Source organism: Paralichthys olivaceus, chromosome 8, assembly GCF_024713975.1.
Source record: "Paralichthys olivaceus isolate ysfri-2021 chromosome 8, ASM2471397v2, whole genome shotgun sequence".
NCBI lineage: Eukaryota > Metazoa > Chordata > Actinopteri > Pleuronectiformes > Paralichthyidae > Paralichthys > Paralichthys olivaceus.
The window spans coordinates 6,708,103-6,728,613 of NC_091100.1; the positions used below are offsets into that span (position 1 = coordinate 6,708,103).

General features: G+C 41.0%; 1 protein-coding gene across 5 annotated transcripts in view; it reads left to right on the forward strand.

Annotated features, from left to right (window-relative positions):
* fbxw7 (F-box and WD repeat domain containing 7) overlaps positions 1 to 20,511 on the forward strand; it is a 98,671-nt gene that overhangs the window by 61,382 nt on the left and 16,778 nt on the right. For 4 of the 5 annotated variants that reach the window (XM_020101236.2, XM_069530025.1, XM_069530026.1 and 1 more), the window contains 3 exons: positions 13,637 to 13,719; positions 15,223 to 15,364; positions 20,363 to 20,497. In XM_020101236.2, coding sequence (XP_019956795.1) covers positions 13,637 to 13,719; positions 15,223 to 15,364; positions 20,363 to 20,497 — 360 coding nt within the window. Of the gene's footprint in view, positions 1 to 9,296; positions 9,660 to 13,636; positions 13,720 to 15,222; positions 15,365 to 20,362; positions 20,498 to 20,511 lie in introns of those variants that run through there. The other variant, XM_020101239.2, reaches the window with a different exon arrangement.

Below are 20,511 nucleotides of genomic sequence, written 5' to 3' on the forward strand. Positions count from 1 at the left end.
GCCCCAGGAGAACGAACACCATTAGAATAGGCATGTATACTTTCCTCTCACCATCTGCTGCTCCAATGCCTGCAGTAGCTCTACAGATGCCGGTTCGCTCGCCCTCAGGCTATATGTCGTCAAGGTAGTCAGCTCATCAAGATAACTGACAAGCTTCAGAGAATGGAGCTAGTCATTTGACAGCGTGAAATAACAATAAGCTTCCTTCCACAAGGTGACAATTTGAATGTTTAATCGTGTTATCGCTTGACCTGCGTGTTAAAAGGAAGGATATGTTCAAGTTAATACAACACCCTTGACCTTAAACTGAAAATACTGACAGGATTGACAAGGATTGTTATGTCCAACAATCTGTCATCTACTTTCAACGACATAACAAGGTCCATTTATTCCTTTCAGAACAGGGAGACAAATTTGCTTCAACAGCAGTGGTGTTGGAAAAAAATCAACATATTGTGTTAACGTTACCAAAACCCTTCAATGCGTAACTTTATAGTTTCTTGTTTGAAGACAAAGGACGGAGCTTTTTCAAAGGTTTGTTGAAAAAAACTTCTGAAAGAATGTTTTACCGAACTTGAGACAAAATTACCGGTTTGAAGAGAGTGTGTCAACAAAGTCCTTTATAGAGGAGTCCTGCGACTCAACAGCCGCCTTAGTAACAGCCCAGAGCAAAACACTTTAAGGGTTTAGTGACTTTTCCCTGTAATAATTTAAAATGTTTATAGGTTCTTTTATATCATCTCTGATGTCGAACAATATGGGTCTAAAGATATTTATATACACACACAGTTTGAAACTAATAAAATATTTCCAATTCACTCTGCAACTCCTGTTCAAACATATAATAGCTTAACAGAATATTTAATTCATGCAGTGTTAAAAGTCACATAGTCACTCTCTGGCGTATCAACATCAACCTGTCCCCAGGGCTTGTTCTGTACTGTATGATTCTAGATCTATGACAGTGCATTGTATTTTCCTCTTGCAGGGCTCTCTGGGAATTGTTGTATCCATAATGCATGACATAAAACACTACACATGAGCAAACAAATCATCAAATACCGGCTCCTAGAGGTGTTTTTCTAAATGACCCGATATACATCTCTCGTCGTATCCCTTCTCTGCTAGATGGGAAGTAGGAGAGTGGTGTTGTCTGTGGAGTTAGTGTGTAGGAGGTCTCTGGGAGTATTTGTCAGAAGCTGTATGAGTTGGAGGCAGGGAGGAGGAGAAGACTGCAGCAAAAGCTGAATCGAATCAGTGAGACATAACCAGCAACTTTGAAATGCTCACTAAAACACTGCTGTACATTGGCCTCAAACTATTTATTCTAACAATGCCAGTTTATCTTCAAATGCAAATTCTTGCAGCAGATGTGTGAACAATACCAGACTAGAGTTCTTTTGCTGACGTTTTTTATTTGACCACAAAAACCACCCTCTTCCTTCTTCACACCAAATATATTTTCCGGCCATTCAGGATTTACTTTCAGCAGCAGCTGGTTTCTTCCTCTGTCCTCCCTCTGTCTCCATGTTGCCCAGCATGGGATGCAACTCCTCAGGGGCCCCTTGCTGCCTTCCCTCACAGCCAGACACATTTCCACCTCAGGATTCAATAGACATATGGCAACCACCTATAACATCGGCCTAACCAGTTATTCCTGCACATTTAATCAGTACATTTTTTGGACCAGTTCAGTGCTTCTTTCCTGAATCTACTTGTGTTATCTGTCGTGTGTGTGTGTGTGTGTGTGTGTGTGTGTGTGTGTGTGTGTGTGTGTGTGTGTGTGTGTGTGTGTGTCTTTCTTTCTTTCTTTCTTTCTTTCTTTGTGTGGTGCTTATATGGTTGAACATAATTTTAATATATTTCTTAATTGACTGATCATTTTCCCTATATGCAGAAGAGTACAGCAATATGCAAATTTCTTCCATTGCTCATTAAATACATGCAGTCTGTGTCTTCTGTCTACAGCCACTGCAGTAGAATCAACTACCTCTGTGTGGTGGGGTTGCAGAGGGTGAAACAAACATGCTTGCAAGCTATCCAAGGTTCACTGCTCCTCTGCCCTTCCTGAAATGAAACATTTATGACCCCTGACCTTTGTCATTCCCTGTAGCCTTTTAAATCCTGGGAGACACATCTCTCTCAGCATCACTATCATCCATCTAACTATATTCACTACAGAAGTATGCCTTACCATACTGTGCTGTAGCATGACTGGGTCTGAACAATGCATTCCACTCTTTTATTCCGTTATGTATAAAAACACTCCTTTTATTAAAGTGTTTGCCTTTGCCACAAAAAAAAAAGCTACTTGATCCTCAGCCATACCAGTAAGTCCAGTTTCACTGAATAAGAATAGTATTCAATGGCAGATAATACTCTCTGAATCATCATACTCTTATGATCATCTTCTGGTGCATTCTTTCTCCACAAATAATATTCATTTTCCCTCAGGCTATTTTGTTAAGTAAGAGTCCCATGTCCTTTGTGTTCAGTTCACACCACTTTTAGGCGCCTTTATTTTTTAATATGAAGACATACGAGACAAATTTCATTGTTCATTTCATAGTTTTATGTCACCCTTGGCTGAATGTGATAAATACAACAACAAGCTAACACTAGGGTCACCATAAATAGTGCACATATGAATTTCATAACTGGTCCATCAGCCCTACTGTCTGCGTGTCTGTGGTAGTCCCCACAATTATCAAATAGAAAAGTTATCATTGAATGTGCCAGTTGATTAACCTGTTTCATTATTCTGACATTTATTTACTTAAATTGATTTACTTTCATTCATATATGTTCAGGGTGGTTGCTTAAGCTTTTCTATATTCAACACGCACTCAAATGCACATATTCATGCAAAACATGATAAACCATTTAAGTTATATTCTCAATCACAGTATCCTGTTCTTTGCTTTAGTTTACATATACTTACATAAAGTCTGGTCATGTCTACTCCACAGTATGAAGTTAAATTGCTCTTACATTGCATCACTCATCTTCCCCTACAAATGTCCAACTAAAGATTTATATACTTTCATGTGCTGCCTTTTTGATCTTTTTCAAAAATATATCCATTATGTGAGTCTTGCTTTGTGCCATCAGACATGGCAGTCGATAGCAGTCAAGTAAAGCACTCAAAAGGTTGCTATCTCCCACTCTGCTGGTGGTCCACCCAAGATAATACAGACAAACAGACACTTTAGACAAGAGCCTTGGCTTTCAAAGCATGTCAGAGCAAACACATCTAAACAAGATCAAATGTGCCCTTCACTTTCTGGAAATTGGATTGTGTATCATCATGGAAGTCACGATTTCACGCTTATCCAATGTTAGTTTTTGAGTCACTGTCCATTTGTGCCATTTCTCCACTCAACCATGCTATAAAAAATAAGACTGACAATATAAGAGCCTAGTTTTCAACTTTCAGCTGAGCAATCTTAAGACATGCTCACCTGCCTTCATCCCAGATCACCTTATCAGTCAGGCTCACCTGTCAGAGGGATCTACCTTAGTTTAATCTTCAGAGGACGGAAATACAACAGTTGAAGTACCACATCCTTAACACAAAATGGCCTTCTTAGCCTTAGTCCGGACATTTTCAAGTGGCAAAATATCATCTTCACCATATCTATCATATCGGTTGAGGCTGAAGGGAATGTGTCATTAGTTTTGCAGATATTTGGTCATAAAGTGTTGAGCACGCTGAAGTTTTGGCCTGTTGATGTGAGTTGATGAAAGTGATTATAATTCTTCCTAATGGGCCATTAATGTCTGTACCAAATCACATGGCAATCCCTCCAATAGATATCTAATATAATACATCTGAATTCATAAATGTGTATCAGTGGAACAAGAGTTGTACGATTCACCATCTTGACTCCATGAATGTGTTCCAATGGTATACTAAAGTGCATACCATTGGAATGGAAATCTATTCCCTGTTAGATATTTCAGTCAGAACTAAAGCTTAAGATCAACCAACAGTCGTTGTTATCCCTGATAAAACCTGAGGTTATGCCCATGTGAAGGGTGAATGATCAATGTATTTGCTTACATCATTGCTTATAGTGGCCTGTGTTTAATTGCAGCTTGTGATCCCTGATCCACTTGGATTAAGGTGAAATCTTAGTTCAGAGGCCACTTGGGCATATTTCCTTTGAAAGCCTGTATTTGGAACAGCAAACATGCAGATTAGCTCTTAGTTTGGAGAGATAAAGGATGGTACGGGTCTAGATGATGTTCCAGAGCAGATCAGAGATGGACTGAAATACCAAAGGAAGTGCCATGCACAAGTTTCTTTTGTGAGCTTGGGTCAAGACATGTGACCAAGACAGTGCTATAATGTCCCCACATGGTCACCACCATCTCAAGCATATTTAGGGATCGAAAGATGACAGGAAACACCCAGCAGGCACAATTTGGCTCCCTCGGCTTCATCTGGGATGCAGACTGGTAATTCTGGATGATTAAAGAGGTTTATTCGTTTCTGTGTAAATGTTCATGCTAGCCCCAGCCAAGTTTCGACTGGCTCATCACACACACATTTCCATAACCCCGATTTCATTTCTGAATGAGATATGACAGCTCAGGCAGCATCCAAATGCAAAACCGGATAGGTCTGTCATGGGAAAAGGGATTAGAAATGGAGGGAAATGTTAATACCTCCATGGTCCTGTACAATTTGCCATTAGAAGGTATAGTGTGTGACTTCCGTCTAAGGTACTTATCATATTCATATATTGGGTTTTCTGTGAGTAAAATAACTTTAAAACTACTTCTTCCAAATAGGGCCAAATGCTGCTGTTTTCGCTAATTTCAAAACGTCACATCTACCCGGATGTCTTTGCCAGAGACACTTAACTTATTTCATGTAATATTTACTTTATATTTAAGTCACATTCCTATAAATGTTTCCTTTGAAAGGGTGTTAATCATTTTTTCTGTATCAAGGATCTAAGTCTCGAGGGTGCCCTTAATAGTACAGATGATAGAGCTTCTGATTTTGGGCTTTATAAATAAAATTGACTTTGAACGTACCCATAAGCTTTTTTCTTACTACAGTTTCCAGGAAGCGAGTGGCACTGAGCTGTCATAAGCTTTGGACACTATGCTGCTGTACTTTGATTATGTCGCTTATGATTGAACAACATAATGATTCAAAGCATCATTCCAGGCTTTAAAAATGCAGGCACACACATTCATTCATTGATTATCTGCACTTCATTTCATTGACAGCTACAGAGTCAACACCAGGAGAAAAATTAGCAATGCGGCATCCATATTTATCCATCACCTTTATGCAGTCAGATGTTTAAAGGTCTTTTGTTGACCATTTTATATTAGACCTTGTCCATTATCACGACAATAGCGACTATAGAGTATAATGAAGCTGCAATGCATAATGTTGTTTTATTATATCCTGGCCACAGGGATTGGACAAGGCCAGATTCACTTTAGAAGATGTTGGGTCAGGATTGGGCATCTTTCAGGGGATAGACAGTGTGCTTCCATCCACTGATGATGTCTGGGCTGGGCCAGGGACGATTGTAATGATCACTGCAGAATTGTTCTTGACAAAAAACAATTCCATTTTCTTCATTTTAAATGATCAGTTTATCTTGATGTTGTGTTGTGGCTTTTCTAGGAATACAGGGCTCAGCTACACACTTAAACGCATTATTTTCTACCCCCACCCACATTCAGCAAAGAGGAAGGGTCAGAGCCAATTGGAGGCAAAGTAGGGGTCAGACTTGACAGATTTTTGCGTCAAGTGTTTCATTGCATTCTCTTTGTTCTCTAATCAGCGTTCAAGCTTTTGTACATATTTTCATCCTCATTGTGCCATTTGTTTATGTTTAAACACAGCATTTGCTTGAAACTCCAGTTTCTGAGTAACGGCCAATAATTGAAAGTACTGACTTCTGTTCTCCATTTATTTTCTATGAACCCTATTGATGTCAAGAGATACCACTGGCTCCCGCTTTAATATCTTTTTTTGACATGACCTCTTCAAACTTGAATGATTCAGTCGCGTGGGTGGCTGTAGGATATGTAAATTCAACTCCATGCAGATGTTGCTGCTATTATCCTCCGCCGAATGCCATGATCCATGGTTTCCTTATTCATCAAACCTCCCCCCACGCGCATTGCATCTGTCCAGCCTGGAATGGGGCTCACACTTCACCATTTCAGAAAAATCTATTAAGAGGACCCCCTAGTTCTCATTTTTTCCTCGGGGAGGACAATCACACAATGACACGGCCCTGTTTAGTGATGCATCACTGCCCTGGAAGTATTTGCCTCCTTCAAGTTCACCTCCTCACATTAAACATTTGCTCAAGAAAGCCCTTTTTCTCATGTCGAGAACAACCCCCCCCCCCCTCTGGGATTTGCTGATTTAGAATAGCTGACCTGTCACATTCCTCTAATCTCACTAGATTGGAAGTATAACAGAAAACTAATCCCCAAATATAATCCATTTAACACTGAAACTACGACTAACTTTTAAAAAATATTTTCTCTTTAATCCTCAAAGCCGGTTTAAATATTGAAATCAACAGATCAAACCCCCAAATATTCAAACTACTTTCATGAAAGACAAGAACATCTTCACATTCGAGCTAAAGCTTAATCACACCTGCTCAAAATGACAAGTAAATCAAAATAGCTGCAGATGTCTTTGTTGTCTAATATTTTATTAATCCTTTGGTTTTTAAATCAAGTTGGAATATAAAACAGATGCATCCAAAATATCAAGATCTTGTTTTTCTCGGCTTCATATCATTTTAAAGTGTCAAATAATTTTTTTTATGATGAACAATAAAGACAGCATTTAATTTGCTGCGAAATCAATTCTCTTAATATTTTTAACATTTTATAGATTAAATGATGTAAATAAAACAAATATTTGAATCTATTCACTAACTTTCGCCTTGCATCTGAGCAATTTTTGCTGAAACCTAATTTCTGCAGTCAAATGAGACACAATTTTCATTTCCCCACAAGCTAGATACTGCACTGCGATGTGAAAACGTGTACATCGTTTACTGTTAAGATGTTCCAGGAGTCAGTGTCTGGTGGAACAGAGTGAAAACTGAGTATGCTCAGAGAGATACCCGTTAGCTTTACATCTGGCCAGCAGGATCTCGGCTTTGATAAGCTCGAGGTCAGTATGGGGGGGGGGAGGCCTGTTAATGCTTTACCAACTGGCAGAAGGAGAGCGACAAAGGAGGCCACGGCCCATTCAAAGGCCACAGTGCAACCCTTCTCACATGCCGAGCATTCCAATGAGCTGTGTAAAGGTTGGGCCGGCAGAGAACAACCAGAGGGCCTTTCTCATGAGGGCCACCTTAAACACACACAGACAAAAACTTGAAACGGGCTGTCTGTAGCACTCTGGTGTCTGCTTACTTCAGTTCAGTGCTTTGCTAGTTTGGTGAGAAAGTGTGACTAAAATGCACGGATTAGCCACCTGTCGTATCGTCTCAGATAATCATGATATATATCTATTACCACAGTCGCGATGTGTGATTCCATTATTTTTTTTATTTTGTTTAAATTACCATGCAAAAGGTCATGTCACGTTGGTTTCTTTGTCTGGTTTTCCTCCATCTTAAGTCTCAAATTGTGGGAGATTTCACTGGACCTCTTATGCCAAATATTTGCTCTTTAAACGTTCTTTCTCTGCGAGGTCACTCAGTGATTACAGGTGTCAGCCAGTAGCATCTGAACTCTATGCTCCATCACCTGCGAATAGGTCCCTTCCCACGATCCTTCATTGTGTCCCCTGTTTCCATGATCAAATACCGGTGTCTTGGGAGGTCAACCGTAGCAAATGCCCAAGACCAACTGCAGCTAATGGTTAGGTCCAACTGGATATCTGAAATAATTCTGTGGGAGAAATTAATGTTGTTGTTTGCCCAGAAGCTAGCAAACCTATGACGTTCAATTTAAACCACACACAAATGTCAGTGTTAATAAATGGTAACTGGTCCGTTTAACGACGCAATGTGCTTGAGTCTGCTCTCTGCAGCACATTGACATAACACAGTTGACCAGAGGCACTGTTTAATATACCTTGTTCTCAATTTGTCCAAATTAATCAAACAAAAAGCTTCTGGTGTATTTATCTTTGTAGCTAAGCAAAGGAGCGGTGAAGCCAATCCCTGGTTTGTTTACTTGATGACTTTTTGTCTCCTGGAAAAAGGCAGTGTGAGTTGTGACAGTTTTCTTTCACCTGCACTAAATGTTCATTTATTTTTAAACTGAAGCTGTAGTAGCTTTTATGCAGCTGTGCCTGTGGTGTTGTAAACAGGGCAGTTGCAATCAGCCATTACCTTCCATACTAAATGCAAATATTTGCCTGTTCTGTGTGTGCGTGCAAATAAGCAGGTGCAGCCGACATGATCCATTCACACTGTCGTCTGATAGGTTCTAATGGCTGAGTACTTTGTGCTAGGTGATCTGCCTGCTGCATGTTGACAGTCTTTAATGCAGCACAGTGCATTATGGTAAGTGTGTATCTGCCTTGGTGAAGGATGTATTCAAATGATTGAGTAAAAGTAGTAATGACAAATGCCCCCAGCTGAAATAAGACGGAAGTGCCCCTGGCCTGTCAATAGTTTAAAAAAAATGAGTCACTTACTAAGAATACTAACAAATATTTGTTATTATTCAACTACAGTTATTATTAATTATGAAACTGTGATGGGACAAATTAGAATATGATTAATGGGAAACAAGGAATGCCTAAAATGTGCATCTGACTGAATCAGGAATTGTCCGTGGAAGATGGGCATATAATTGTCCCCTCATGGCCCTCGATTTAGAAAAATCCTAGAACCGCCACTGCTCGGTTGCCAGTGAAAGTACTGCATTCATTATTTTTTTACTCAAAGCAAGTAGACAGGATGTACTTGGTAGAGATAGGGAATAATACATAGATAGAAGTGGTGGTGTAGCCCCTGGGTGCGGTGCATGGATGAGAAGGACATGGGCGGACCCCTCCCCGGTCTCTGTCTCCCCCTGCTCCGCACATCACGTCCGCCGGTGCCCTGCTCTCAGAGGATGCTCCCTGCGCTGCGCACCGTGTTGAATGTCGGACTGCACCATTCCTGCCCGTCTCCACCGGGGAGGCTGTAATCCGATCCCGTTCGGAGGAGCCGTCGTGCAGCCTGTGAGGAGGGAGAGGGCACTGCTCTGCGCTCTGACGCGCTCCCCCGGCACTCCTCCCCCTTTTCTGCCGAGTGTCACCCTATCTCTCTCCCTCTCCCTCGTCTGTTCACTCCCTGCTCGGCGGCTCACGCTCCAACCTCCGGGAATCGTCGCATCGCATTGTTCACCCACCGATCGTTTCAGTCTGCGTGTCACGGCGGAGCTTCTACTTTCCTCCACCCCTTCTCTTTTTATCCACCCCCCCCTCCCTCCTCCGATGGCTTTACCGGGGGAGCCAGCTGGACGCGCACCGGTCCGGTGAGCATGTTCACACCAGAGGCGGATTTACCTGAGAGTCCTCTGCCCTCGCACTGTCATCGCTGCCTCCTCTCCGCGCACACAGAGCCGCACTTCACCCGCTGTCACTGAAGAGGAGGAGAACACACCGGATTACAAGGATGGGGTTCTACGGCACTTTAAAGATGATTTTCTACAAAGTGAGTAGAGCCGTGCGCCTGCATCGCGTCACCTTCCAACGCGTCTGCTCGGTGTTTTAATGCCGGACTCGCTCTGTCGCCCTCATTATCTTTGACGCGCCTCTCTCGGCAGATTGTGCGGCCACTGCGGAGGATGAGCAGCAGCGTAGCAGACCCCCAGAGACGCTGCTTTATAAGTGCCCGGGCCTTTATGTTGTGTTGGGTTAGCTCTGCGTAATTGTCATACCGCGACGCGGTTTTTTTGGCATCCCCTTCCCTTCCTAGTAACTTCAGTCACGTAAATAAAACGCCGTGATTCAGTGTCTGTGCACCAGGGTTTTGGCATTTTGGATGCAGATATGTGCGTAATTTCTGCGTTATCTTCTACTGAATTTCGCGTAGGAATGACATGATCCAATTTTTTTTGCCCTAGCGTTGGCTCGATGCTCTCTGCACCTGAACGTCAACTGTGGTCCTCCCTTTTCGCATAACCCAGTAACTAAATCATGCAGCATGTAGTCTACTACATACAGATGGCTGATATCACCTCTGCCTGTGTTTTAATACATGCAGATGAAAATGCGTGTGAATCGGGGGTAAAATAGTCAGTTTGGGGCACATAAGCAGCCAGCTTCCCCTGCAGTCCTCCCCTGTTTGCAGGCTTGTTATGGTTCTACATTATGCAGCAGTGGTTATCTTGCACTGACCAAAGTGACTGCATGAGATGCATGCATGTGACCAGTCCGCTGCTTGCCTGTTGCAGTAGCCCATTTCCTGACATTGTGCACTCGCCTCAGGCTCCAAGTGCAGATAATAGGTCACTGTGTCAGACTGCGTGAGGTAGAATATCCTTAAGAATGCTGGGTGTTTTTATGCTGAACGGCAGTCATAAAATGATACTCGCTCGGTCGGGAATGCAGAGTACAAACAGGAAAAATTAAAAGGGAATCCATTACGCAAAGGGTGTGTAACAGAGAAAAAAATGTTAATCATTTAAAATCCCTTGTGTTCAGAGATGCTGTAGCGGTGCTTTAACTCAGTTAATGCTGATAATTAAATGAAATGTTATCTTTTATCAATGAGTAGTTAATAGTTTTGAATGTTTGCGTGTTTGTATTCTGCATCTTTTCTGATTCTCTCATTCTGAGATGTCAGGATCAGGAACTCAGCCCCTAGAGCACTAGTATGTTTTGTGTCCCTCTTGCCTGCACCAACAGAAACTGACTTATTTGTCATAGACATACACAGTGATCGCAGTAACGGTCCTATAACCTGATGGCTCTGTCTCTCTCCAAAATGGCCAGTTATCAGATGCGAGTGTCTCTGCGTCTCTTGCGGTGCTGATTGACATGATGAAACTCTTTCATGTTGGCTTGAAACCCTGTTTGGCAAAACGAGGAATGATGTTTCAAGTGACTGATGCTGCAGGATGTAGCCTCCGTTGAAATGAATCAACACATTATACAAGAGTGATTGCTGTCTTTAAAATATCATTAACTCTCTGCGTATCCATCTGTCGTGCTTTTTGACCAGATAGGGGAAGAGGGGGAGGAGGAGGAGGGAGGACTGATTAGTAGTGATTTACAAACACTGCGCTCTCTGGTTACCTTTTCCCAGACTGAAACACAAGAAGAGGCTGGTCACATGCAGTGCTTTTTTTTTTTCTCTTCTTCATGCCAGTGTTTAGTTTGAGGTTTTTCTTTTTACATGTGCACACAGAGGCGCACACACACACGCTCAAAGCCACTGAGCACTCCCCTCCTCCTTTCTCTTTCAGTCTCTCACACTCTGAAACCCACACACAAAACACACCCAACGCATGCATACACACACCCAGGCTCTCCTTGGCTACTGAACTGCCATTGCAGTGAGATCACTGCTCAAAGAACAAGGCAGTTGGGTTTTAGCGCCAGATCGTAACGAGCAGGCATATCTTATAAACCCCTCCTTATGTTCCGTGGCAATCAAACAAGCTCCGTGAGCCAGATATTTTCAATGTAGACAAGTGGAACACAAGCTACATACCTGTGGAGCTTTTGAAAACATTTGGGCAACATTAACATGGTTGTTGCCAATCAGATTAAGTTTGCCGTCTCTTTTCTACGCATTTCCATCATGAATTACAGAAGCTTTTTTCACGGCTCCTCCCTTGAGCCACACATGAGCTGACATGTGAGGAGAAGATCCCAAATCATTGGTCAGATGAGTCTAATGTCCAAAGGGCAACAAACCTGCTGAACATGTTTGTGTGCGTCAGTCACGTACACATTCCTCTGTTAAGTCAGGCTACCCGTTGCTTTGGTGCATTGACTCCTAGCTGCATTGAAACCTAACGCATGGTTACAGTTGCTGCTAATCTAATTACCCATGAGCACGTCTGAGGTTCTAAACGAAACATTATTTCTCACGTCGTTTTGACTTTGGTTCTTCGTTGCTTTGATACATCGCGTGCTGCTCTCGACTCTCAAACTTGCCCCCGAGACGGAAAACAGAGGAAAAGCAAACACACACTTACCAAATTATAGTGATGAACAAAAATGCAGCTTGAGGAGAGATGATAATCATCCCACCGTAAATTCATACAGTGTGGATTCGAAGGCCCAAGGCTTTTCCTGCAACTCTACAATCACATAAACACATCACAAGAGCATTGTTTGCCCAAAAATAAAGTTGCATTTTGAATGTGGTTTCTTGCAGCAATAGCAGGGGGAGCAGATGGGGTTTCTGTCACAGATTCAGTACAGGTTGCATCTTGCTGCACAGGCTGAAGTGTAATTGTAGACAAACTGTCGCCAAGTATTTTCATCTTAAAAGAAAGTGCACAAGTACAAATTGTGGTGCCACAAGTGAAAAAATATTGTGGTTAAAAAAAAAAAAAAAGCTACAGTTCAGGGATAAATCCGCCTTGTGCACAATGAAATGTTTTGATGGTCAAAATATACCCTTGTAGCTGTGGCGGTTTATTTAGTTTGCACTAAAACCCAGAGATAACGTTCCTTTTTTTGTCACTTTGATCTGTGTTTGAGGCTGAAACAACAGGACAGTGATCACGTCTTTGCTTAAACATGAAACATATTTAATTAATCACAGAACAAGGCCAGTCTGTCACATTGTATATCTTATGTTGGCGAGACACTTAAAAATCCGTGCTCAGTTTCTCTGTTTGCTTGTTTATTCATGAGGGACCTGGCGATGCGATGGTGATCACTTGCATGTGTGGTGAGAAGCGTTGCCAGAGAGAGTGGCAGGCATGGGATGAAAAAAATTGGCTTGCCCATTCCTTTTACACAGACTCCTTTGTTTGTGCTGTAGGGTAGGTGGTATAACAGGGACTGGGTGGTGTGTGTACTCATGCAGGTGATGGAGAATGATGAAGAGCTGGGTTGCTCTGTTTTCTTTCTTTCTCGTATCAGTATGCATCAAATTTCTGTGCCAAACAACGCGTTTTACCCTCCGTGAAGATTTGTATACATGAACACACTGTTCCCATGGAGTTTTGTGTGAGTAGTAGTAGTAGTAGTACGAATGTGTGATTTCCTCTGGATGGTATAGGGTGTCTTTTGTTGTCCAAGGGACATGCTAATATACCGAATCCCTTGCCCATCCATTAAAGATTAATTTTCCATTTGCATATAGCTGTTACAAGACTCTGGTGTCAGTATTTTATTATGCTGAATTTCAGACACAATGTTAACAAAGTCTGTAACTTACAAAAGCAATTTTCTGCTTCCACCACTGTTTTTTAAAATCCCATGAACCGTGTCCGTTCTTTCATTTTGTTCTTTTCAAGAGCTAGCCTCTCTCTTAAAAGTAAAGTGACTTAGAAAGTTATCAGAGAAGAAAGAAAATATTATATTCACACCATTTCAGAAGGGACCCCGTGTTTATTTACATCTTAGAAGGATGCAATGTAATAATTCTATTTGTGTTTCAATGCAGTCTCCTCCTGTGCTTTTGTGATGCTTTCTAATGTTTTTCTTCTATATTTTCTTTTTTAGATGAAAAGGAAGTTGGACCATGGCCCCGAGGTCCGATCTTTCCCTTCAGGAAAAAAGCCCTGCAAAGGCCCAGAGTATCCAAGGTAAAGAAACCTGCATTTCAGAGACCTGCACTGCAACATCCTGCTTTTGTTTCCCCTCCGAGAATGAAAATAATAAGATGTTATCTCCCTATTTTCATGCTATATGCATACTATATACACCTAGTATGAAAATAAATGATACAGATATATCACAAGGTATGAACAAAGATGCTTTTTGTTTTCAAACAGAGCGATGGTTCACATCTCGCTGTATCTCCAGCATGCAGCCCGCAGGTCCACATGTTTCTCTAACCCTGAATATTTAATGCACGTGTTCACATGTAGCCACATTAAAATTCAGACTGAACACAGCCACTTAACTGTAAATGCCATGTTACTGGCTCTGGCTCAGCTTCCTCTCCCATTAAAAATGAATCAGTAATGAAATGGACCCCCAGTTTCCCATTTTGCTGTCAGGAAGCATAATCTGAAGTATTGAGGCAGCCCACTGGCCGGTTTCTCCTGCTGCCCTTACATTACAATGGAGCGTGGGCGCCCTTTGAAGATGTGCTCTGCTTTTCACATGTCGGCTCTGACAACAAGAGAGGGGTTCACTCTGTAGTTCACTCTTTTCAAGTCTCTGAATCAGAATTATACACTCAACTGGCAGTTAATTACATATACCTACCAAAACTAATGCAGTTCTGCCATAAACCCTCACTTAGTTTAGAATCTGACTATTTTATCACTTGGCTGATAAATATCATCCGATTTGAGCTTTTAACAGACATATTGGTATCAGTGAATTTTACACAATAAATATAGCAGAAAGATTTAGGTTTGCATTTTACGTTAACCCCCACGTTTTGTGACCACAGGAGAATAATAATAATACTAGGACACTGTGAAATGAAGAAATGTGTGAAATAATAACATAAAATTCCTTTATCATTCTGAAGTTACAATGTTTTGGTGCAGTGTTAAGTTTGTATTTTATTAGCATTTGTTAATAAAGATTTCCTTGGACTATTACTCTATATGTTAACATTAGTGAGAACATCCCAGCTGCTGTTTGAAGACAATAAATGACTTCTTGGATTTTTGAATTCCAGATATTATAACAACACAACTGATTATTTTTGTTGTACATAAGCAATAAATAAACAAAAAATAAACAATGGAGGGTTAATTGCCATAAACCGAAAAGAAAACATGTTTTACGTGGTTTTACTGACAGGAAACAGCTGCTCTTAGCTTGTGTAAAAGGGCAAACTGCTTTTAAAGAACATCTTTAAATATTTAATTTAACAATGTAAGCTGTCCCATTTACCCGCAGGCCATCTTTAGTGTTAGTGCTGTTGTCAAAATAATTCGTAGTGGAAATATCTACAATAGCCATAGCGAAATGAATCCGTTCACAAATAAACATCCTCATAATGTGTTTTTAATAGAGCTTGTTAATGGTGACTCCTTAATGTCTGTTGTATATCTTCAATATATCTATTATCTCTTCTCTTGTTTGTTATACGTCCATTAAGTTCTTTTTCCCCCTGTACATTTCAGCCCGACGGGAATTGTTCCATGTCCAGCCACACCCACCACATTTGGCCACATAAGAACAGCCAATAGTCAGGGGCAACAAAGACGGCGTATCACCTCAATCCAGCCACCTACGGGTCTCCAAGAATGGCTCCGAACATTTCAGGTGAGTCTTATTCTACTTTTCTCCTTCCTCCCCCCTGGGTGAATCTGAACCCTTGAGCAAAAGCTCATCAAAAAGCAGATGATGTGCCCAATCAATGTTCACTTAGTCTCCAAGATAATTGCCGCCGTGTTGTTCTGGCCCATCACATTACCACAGGCAGTGTGGCGTGGAATTGGAATTAGCCGTACCTGTTCGGAGTAAAAGGAGTTATAAGATCACATGTGTCTACTGTAGACTTATGGTCTGTTTTAAAAGTTGAACAGATGTTGTCATACTGCAGGAAGATCTAAGCCTATTATTACCTCGTCATTTATTGTTACTGCATTATCCAAGGACAGTATTGCTGACTTAAGGTTCTTTAAGTTGTCAGTTTGTGTCCATCATAGGCAAAATTGGAAAAGACACTCGTTAATCTTATTTCCAACCAATTCAGGGATTAAAATGTGTGTCTGTAGAGGCTGTGGACACACTGAGACATTCAGAAAGCATTCGGACCCTTTTACCTTTCCCATATTTTATTTTGTTGCAGCCACATGATAAAAAAACTAAAATTCAATACCTCATATTGACAAATAAAACTTCTGAATTTAAGATCTTTGCGCCAAATGTATTAAATATAAACATTTCCTTGACTGGAGTCCACCTGCAGTAAAGTCAAATGACTGGACATGATTTTAAAGGCACTCACCTGTCTGTATACAACATCTCACCGCTGAAAGTGCATGTTAGAGCAAGAACTAAGCCATGAGGTTGAAGGAAATGCCTGCAGATCGTATCAATGCACAGATCTGGAGAAAGCTGTGAAAACATTTCTGCTGCATTGAAGGTTCCCAAGAGAACAGTGACCTCCATCATTCTTAAAAGAAGAAGTTTGGAACAACCAGAACTGTTCTGAGAGCAGGCCACCCACACATACTGAGGGATTGAGTAGAAAGGCCTTGGTTAGAGGTGACCAAAAATCTGATGTTCACTGTGGCTGAGCTCTAGAGATCGTGTTTGGAGATGGGAGAAACTCGCAGAAGAGCAATTTTCTCTTTCTGATAATTTGGTATTATGTGTACACTCACAAGGGGAAAATTTTATCCCAACTATTTTAGCAATACTTAGCAAATACACTGTAAGGTAATACTGCATTAATTTCTATACATTAAAGTTAAAGTCTTCCTATATTATAATTCTCTAAACAGATGCAACATAATAGAACAATATCTTTCACATTAGACATCAGGTCTAATGATTCCAGACCTCATTTAAACATATTAGCCTCAATGGGGTCTCTCTGATTTCCTGTATAATTGGTAGAGTTCTTCCCCTCACATTGCACAACATCAGCTGTTAATAACATCTTTGTTTTAGAGCTGTGTGCAGCCCCTTCACCATCCCCTCTCTCTCCCTCACACACACTCACAATAGACCAGTGTGTCAGTCTGACCGTCAGGAGCACCAGTAGAAATCCTTCCACATCATTAGGCCATCAGTGGGTCAGACGTGGATTTGTTTGACACAACCCAGCTGACCTACCACTCTGACAACCAGCAGTTAAAAAGTTAATTTACATTCTGTACATTCCCCGGTCCAGTCCTAGCCTGTAGCTGCTGTTAAATATGAAAGTAGTACAGTGCAGGAACTAAAACTTTCAAACTTCTGGTATTATTTTGACTCTGCACTCTGAAAAACAAACACAAGGACACACACACGGTGATGGCTAAAGTTACATCTTACATTAAAGGATTAGTTTGTGAAGTAGATAGATTGAAAACATTCCTATGTCTCCATTAAAGATGAATCTACAGCCAGCAGCCAAATATCTTATCTTATAAACAGAAACAAACCAAATCTGCCTGTCAGCAACTGTAAAGGTCACTGATTATCCCGTTACATCTCGTTTGTTTAATCTCTTCAAAAACCTGTTTTAAAAAACAAAGACATGTTGTGATTTTATGGAGATTAATGTTTGGGGCTATTTCTTGATAATATAACAAAAAAAAGCATGTTTCCCCAAACTATTACTTATATAGAACAAACATGCAGTTACATGACTTTACATTGTTTAAATGCATTTAAATAAAACATTAAAGTAGAGCTCGTCACCATGGGGGACATAACAGATGAAATAATTGCTCCCTCAGCGTCTTTGTAGCTCAAACATCAGTAAACTTATAGGTTGCATTCTTTTTGAGTGCTTGATCTTTATTGAACTTAGTAGGACTTTTTCTGCAGATACTTTATTGTTAAGTATTTTAGCAGTGGTCAATTATCATGATGATAAATTAATTGTAGCCTGGAGCCATTGTGAATTTCCTGCCTGTTCAAATTTCAGCTTTGTGATCACAGATGTTGACTACAGGCTTGTGTCTCAGTCATCCTCAGGAGACTTTTGAAAGAAGTTATGGGACATTTAAGGAAGTGGGTCTGACATGTGGACAGGAAATATGTGTTTACCCAAAACCACAAACTGCAATTAACCTCTCAGGTTCATCCCGGAAACTCCTTGAAAACACTGAGCTCTTAAGAAGTATGATTTGAAGTAAATATTCAGGAGCGTTCTGCTGCAGTGTTTACAGCCTCATAAGGATTAATTAACGGTCTTGAACTACCAATGAACTTGCTTTTTAAAAACATTTTGCATGTTGGCTTGGAAAACCAACATAACAAATGCTAAACAGGTGAAACACATAATCCCCTCTCAGGTTGGGAACTATGAAACTGTGGTGTTGGAACAAAAGGTCTCAAAATCTATGGGAGAAAATGTTGTATCACCTAAGTAACTAATACATGGTCATCCCTGTGTTTGGGGGGGAGGTTTCTAAACCCCCTGATTACCTCTGCAACCAACACCCCCGCCTCGAGCTTTTAGCTGCCAAATGACAGGTGGTTTGCGAGTGCCAGGTTTTCCATCCTGCCTCGTAGCCTGTAATCATTGTTGGACTTCAGCGCTCCACAGAGAAAAACAACCACGGCTGTTGTGTGCAACACACAATACAGCGCAATTTAGCAGCCGGCATTTTAAAAACTGAATACTCAAGCAGGAGAACCAAAAGCCCACTGAGCTCTAATAAGGCTGCTGATAATCTGGTTCCTGATGTACACATTTTCCACTAATGTGTTGGCTGTCAGCAACAGGGAGGCGCCTCGAGCTGCTCCGTGCTGCCGACGAGGGCACGTAGGGAACATTAACAAGTTACAGACACGTTACACAAAGCCACTTCTTTCCATGATGCTCTAATCAAGGTGTTGGACTTGCATAAGCTCACTGAAGCATTTAGATGGATGTTGATAAACTGGGACAATCGGCCTGTAACGCCCCAGCGCTGTTTTCAGTTAACACTGGACGCTTACAGCTGTGATGGGTGTGGCCGTCCAGATGTCACTGTGCAATTGATAACGTGCTGACAGTGTTCAACTCGTGCATTACCACCTGTGATGGCCAACTTGCAAAGTTCTTTTTAAGAACCTCAGAAGAAGAGATAAATAGAAAGGAAAAAAGATAAAGATTTATTATATTAGTTCGTTCTCACCTGTAAAATATGAAACTGTTCATTCTGTAGCTGCCTGTTGATGTCAATACTGAGCTAGAAATGTAAGTGATACAATAAATAACCCTGCATTTAGCTTTAACGAAGGTCTTAAGCTATCTTACAAACCTGTGCAACTCAATAATTTAAACTGGCTTCACTTTTTTTTCATTGACACCAGTGATTCACATACACAATTGCTTGGGATGCTAAAAATACTAGTGCACATTCTAAATCCGTCTGTTTGGAATGGTCTGTTTGCTCGGCCTGTGGTAATGCTGGTTGCAGCTTTCTTTGTAAAACTGTAAAAGTGACCTGCAGTAATTGAGCGGTGGAAAGTAAAGACCGGCTGTGGGGCTCAGTCCGCAGAACAATACATTGCATGTTTGCTATTTCAGAGTTTTGTTACGCAATCTACGTTATCTTCAGACACAAGTTCACAGCTTTTCAAAATAAAAACGTTGTAATTCAGCTCAATATAAAGAAAGTTAAGTAACCAAATTCAACACTGCTCTTCAATCATGGTAAAGAAGCAGATAGGACGAAGGGTTATCAGGATATGATTTCCACGTACAGTCAGAGATTTGTAGAATTTGTTGAAAGGTGAATAGACGTCAAACTAGATGAAACCTTCTGCTTCAAAGAGCTCCACCATTCAGACAGTAGTTATATGTGTAGGTTATTGCAGTCTACCACCTCCTCAAACATGTCACTGCACGTCTTGTTGTCATGGCAATGGAGTATGGAATACAAAAAACCGTTGAGCTGCTTTTGTTTGCACCTACATGTTTCCGATGGTAGAGAAGTTTGTTCAGGGCAAAGACAAAAGTAAGGAAGTTTAAAAAAGGCTGTTGTAAGTCTCCCTTTCCAGACGTCTAACAAAACTGCTCACCATAATTGCAGCTGTGTATGAATCAATGTAAACAGAACGATTTGCACAGTGCTATTCTTTTTTTCAGAAAGAAAAATGTAAAATTACCCTGTTACCTGGATGTAACTTCAGTTCTATAAAAGTGTGTGTGGCTCATTGTCACTGATCTCGAGGGAAATTAAGGAACAAAGCCTCAAAGTTTTCATGTTAGTGTTAAACTTAATTCTACTCCTACGTATAATTCAGCACCTTTAGTGGCCAGTTCACCAATTAATAAAGTCAAATAGAGGCTGCACCTCAACATCCGGAGGGTCAGGATTCCTGAGTTTTATCTGGAGTTGACCCATTACTTAGTTGACTAGTGAGCTTTTGTGGGATTGTGCATTGTGAGTTTCTGATTTAACGAGTCTGCTTCCACATGCCTGCGTTCACATGTCTGGAAAAATACCCTCAGCACTCGAACTGTCTCATCTTCTTATTATTGCTTATAATTCACTTCCAGTTTTGAATAATATACAGTTTTGTTGTTGATATTGAGTTTGAACACATAAAATATAATATAATCTAATGTTGAGTATGTTAAATGTAATATTCCCCCGTCTTGTGTTCCAGAGCTGGACTGGCCCAGAGAAGCTGCTGGCGCTGGATGAGTTGATTGACAGCTGTGAGCCCACACAAGTCAAGCATATGATGCAGGTGATCGAGCCGCAGTTTCAGCGAGACTTTATCTCCCTGCTGCCCAAAGAGGTGAGTTCCTGCAT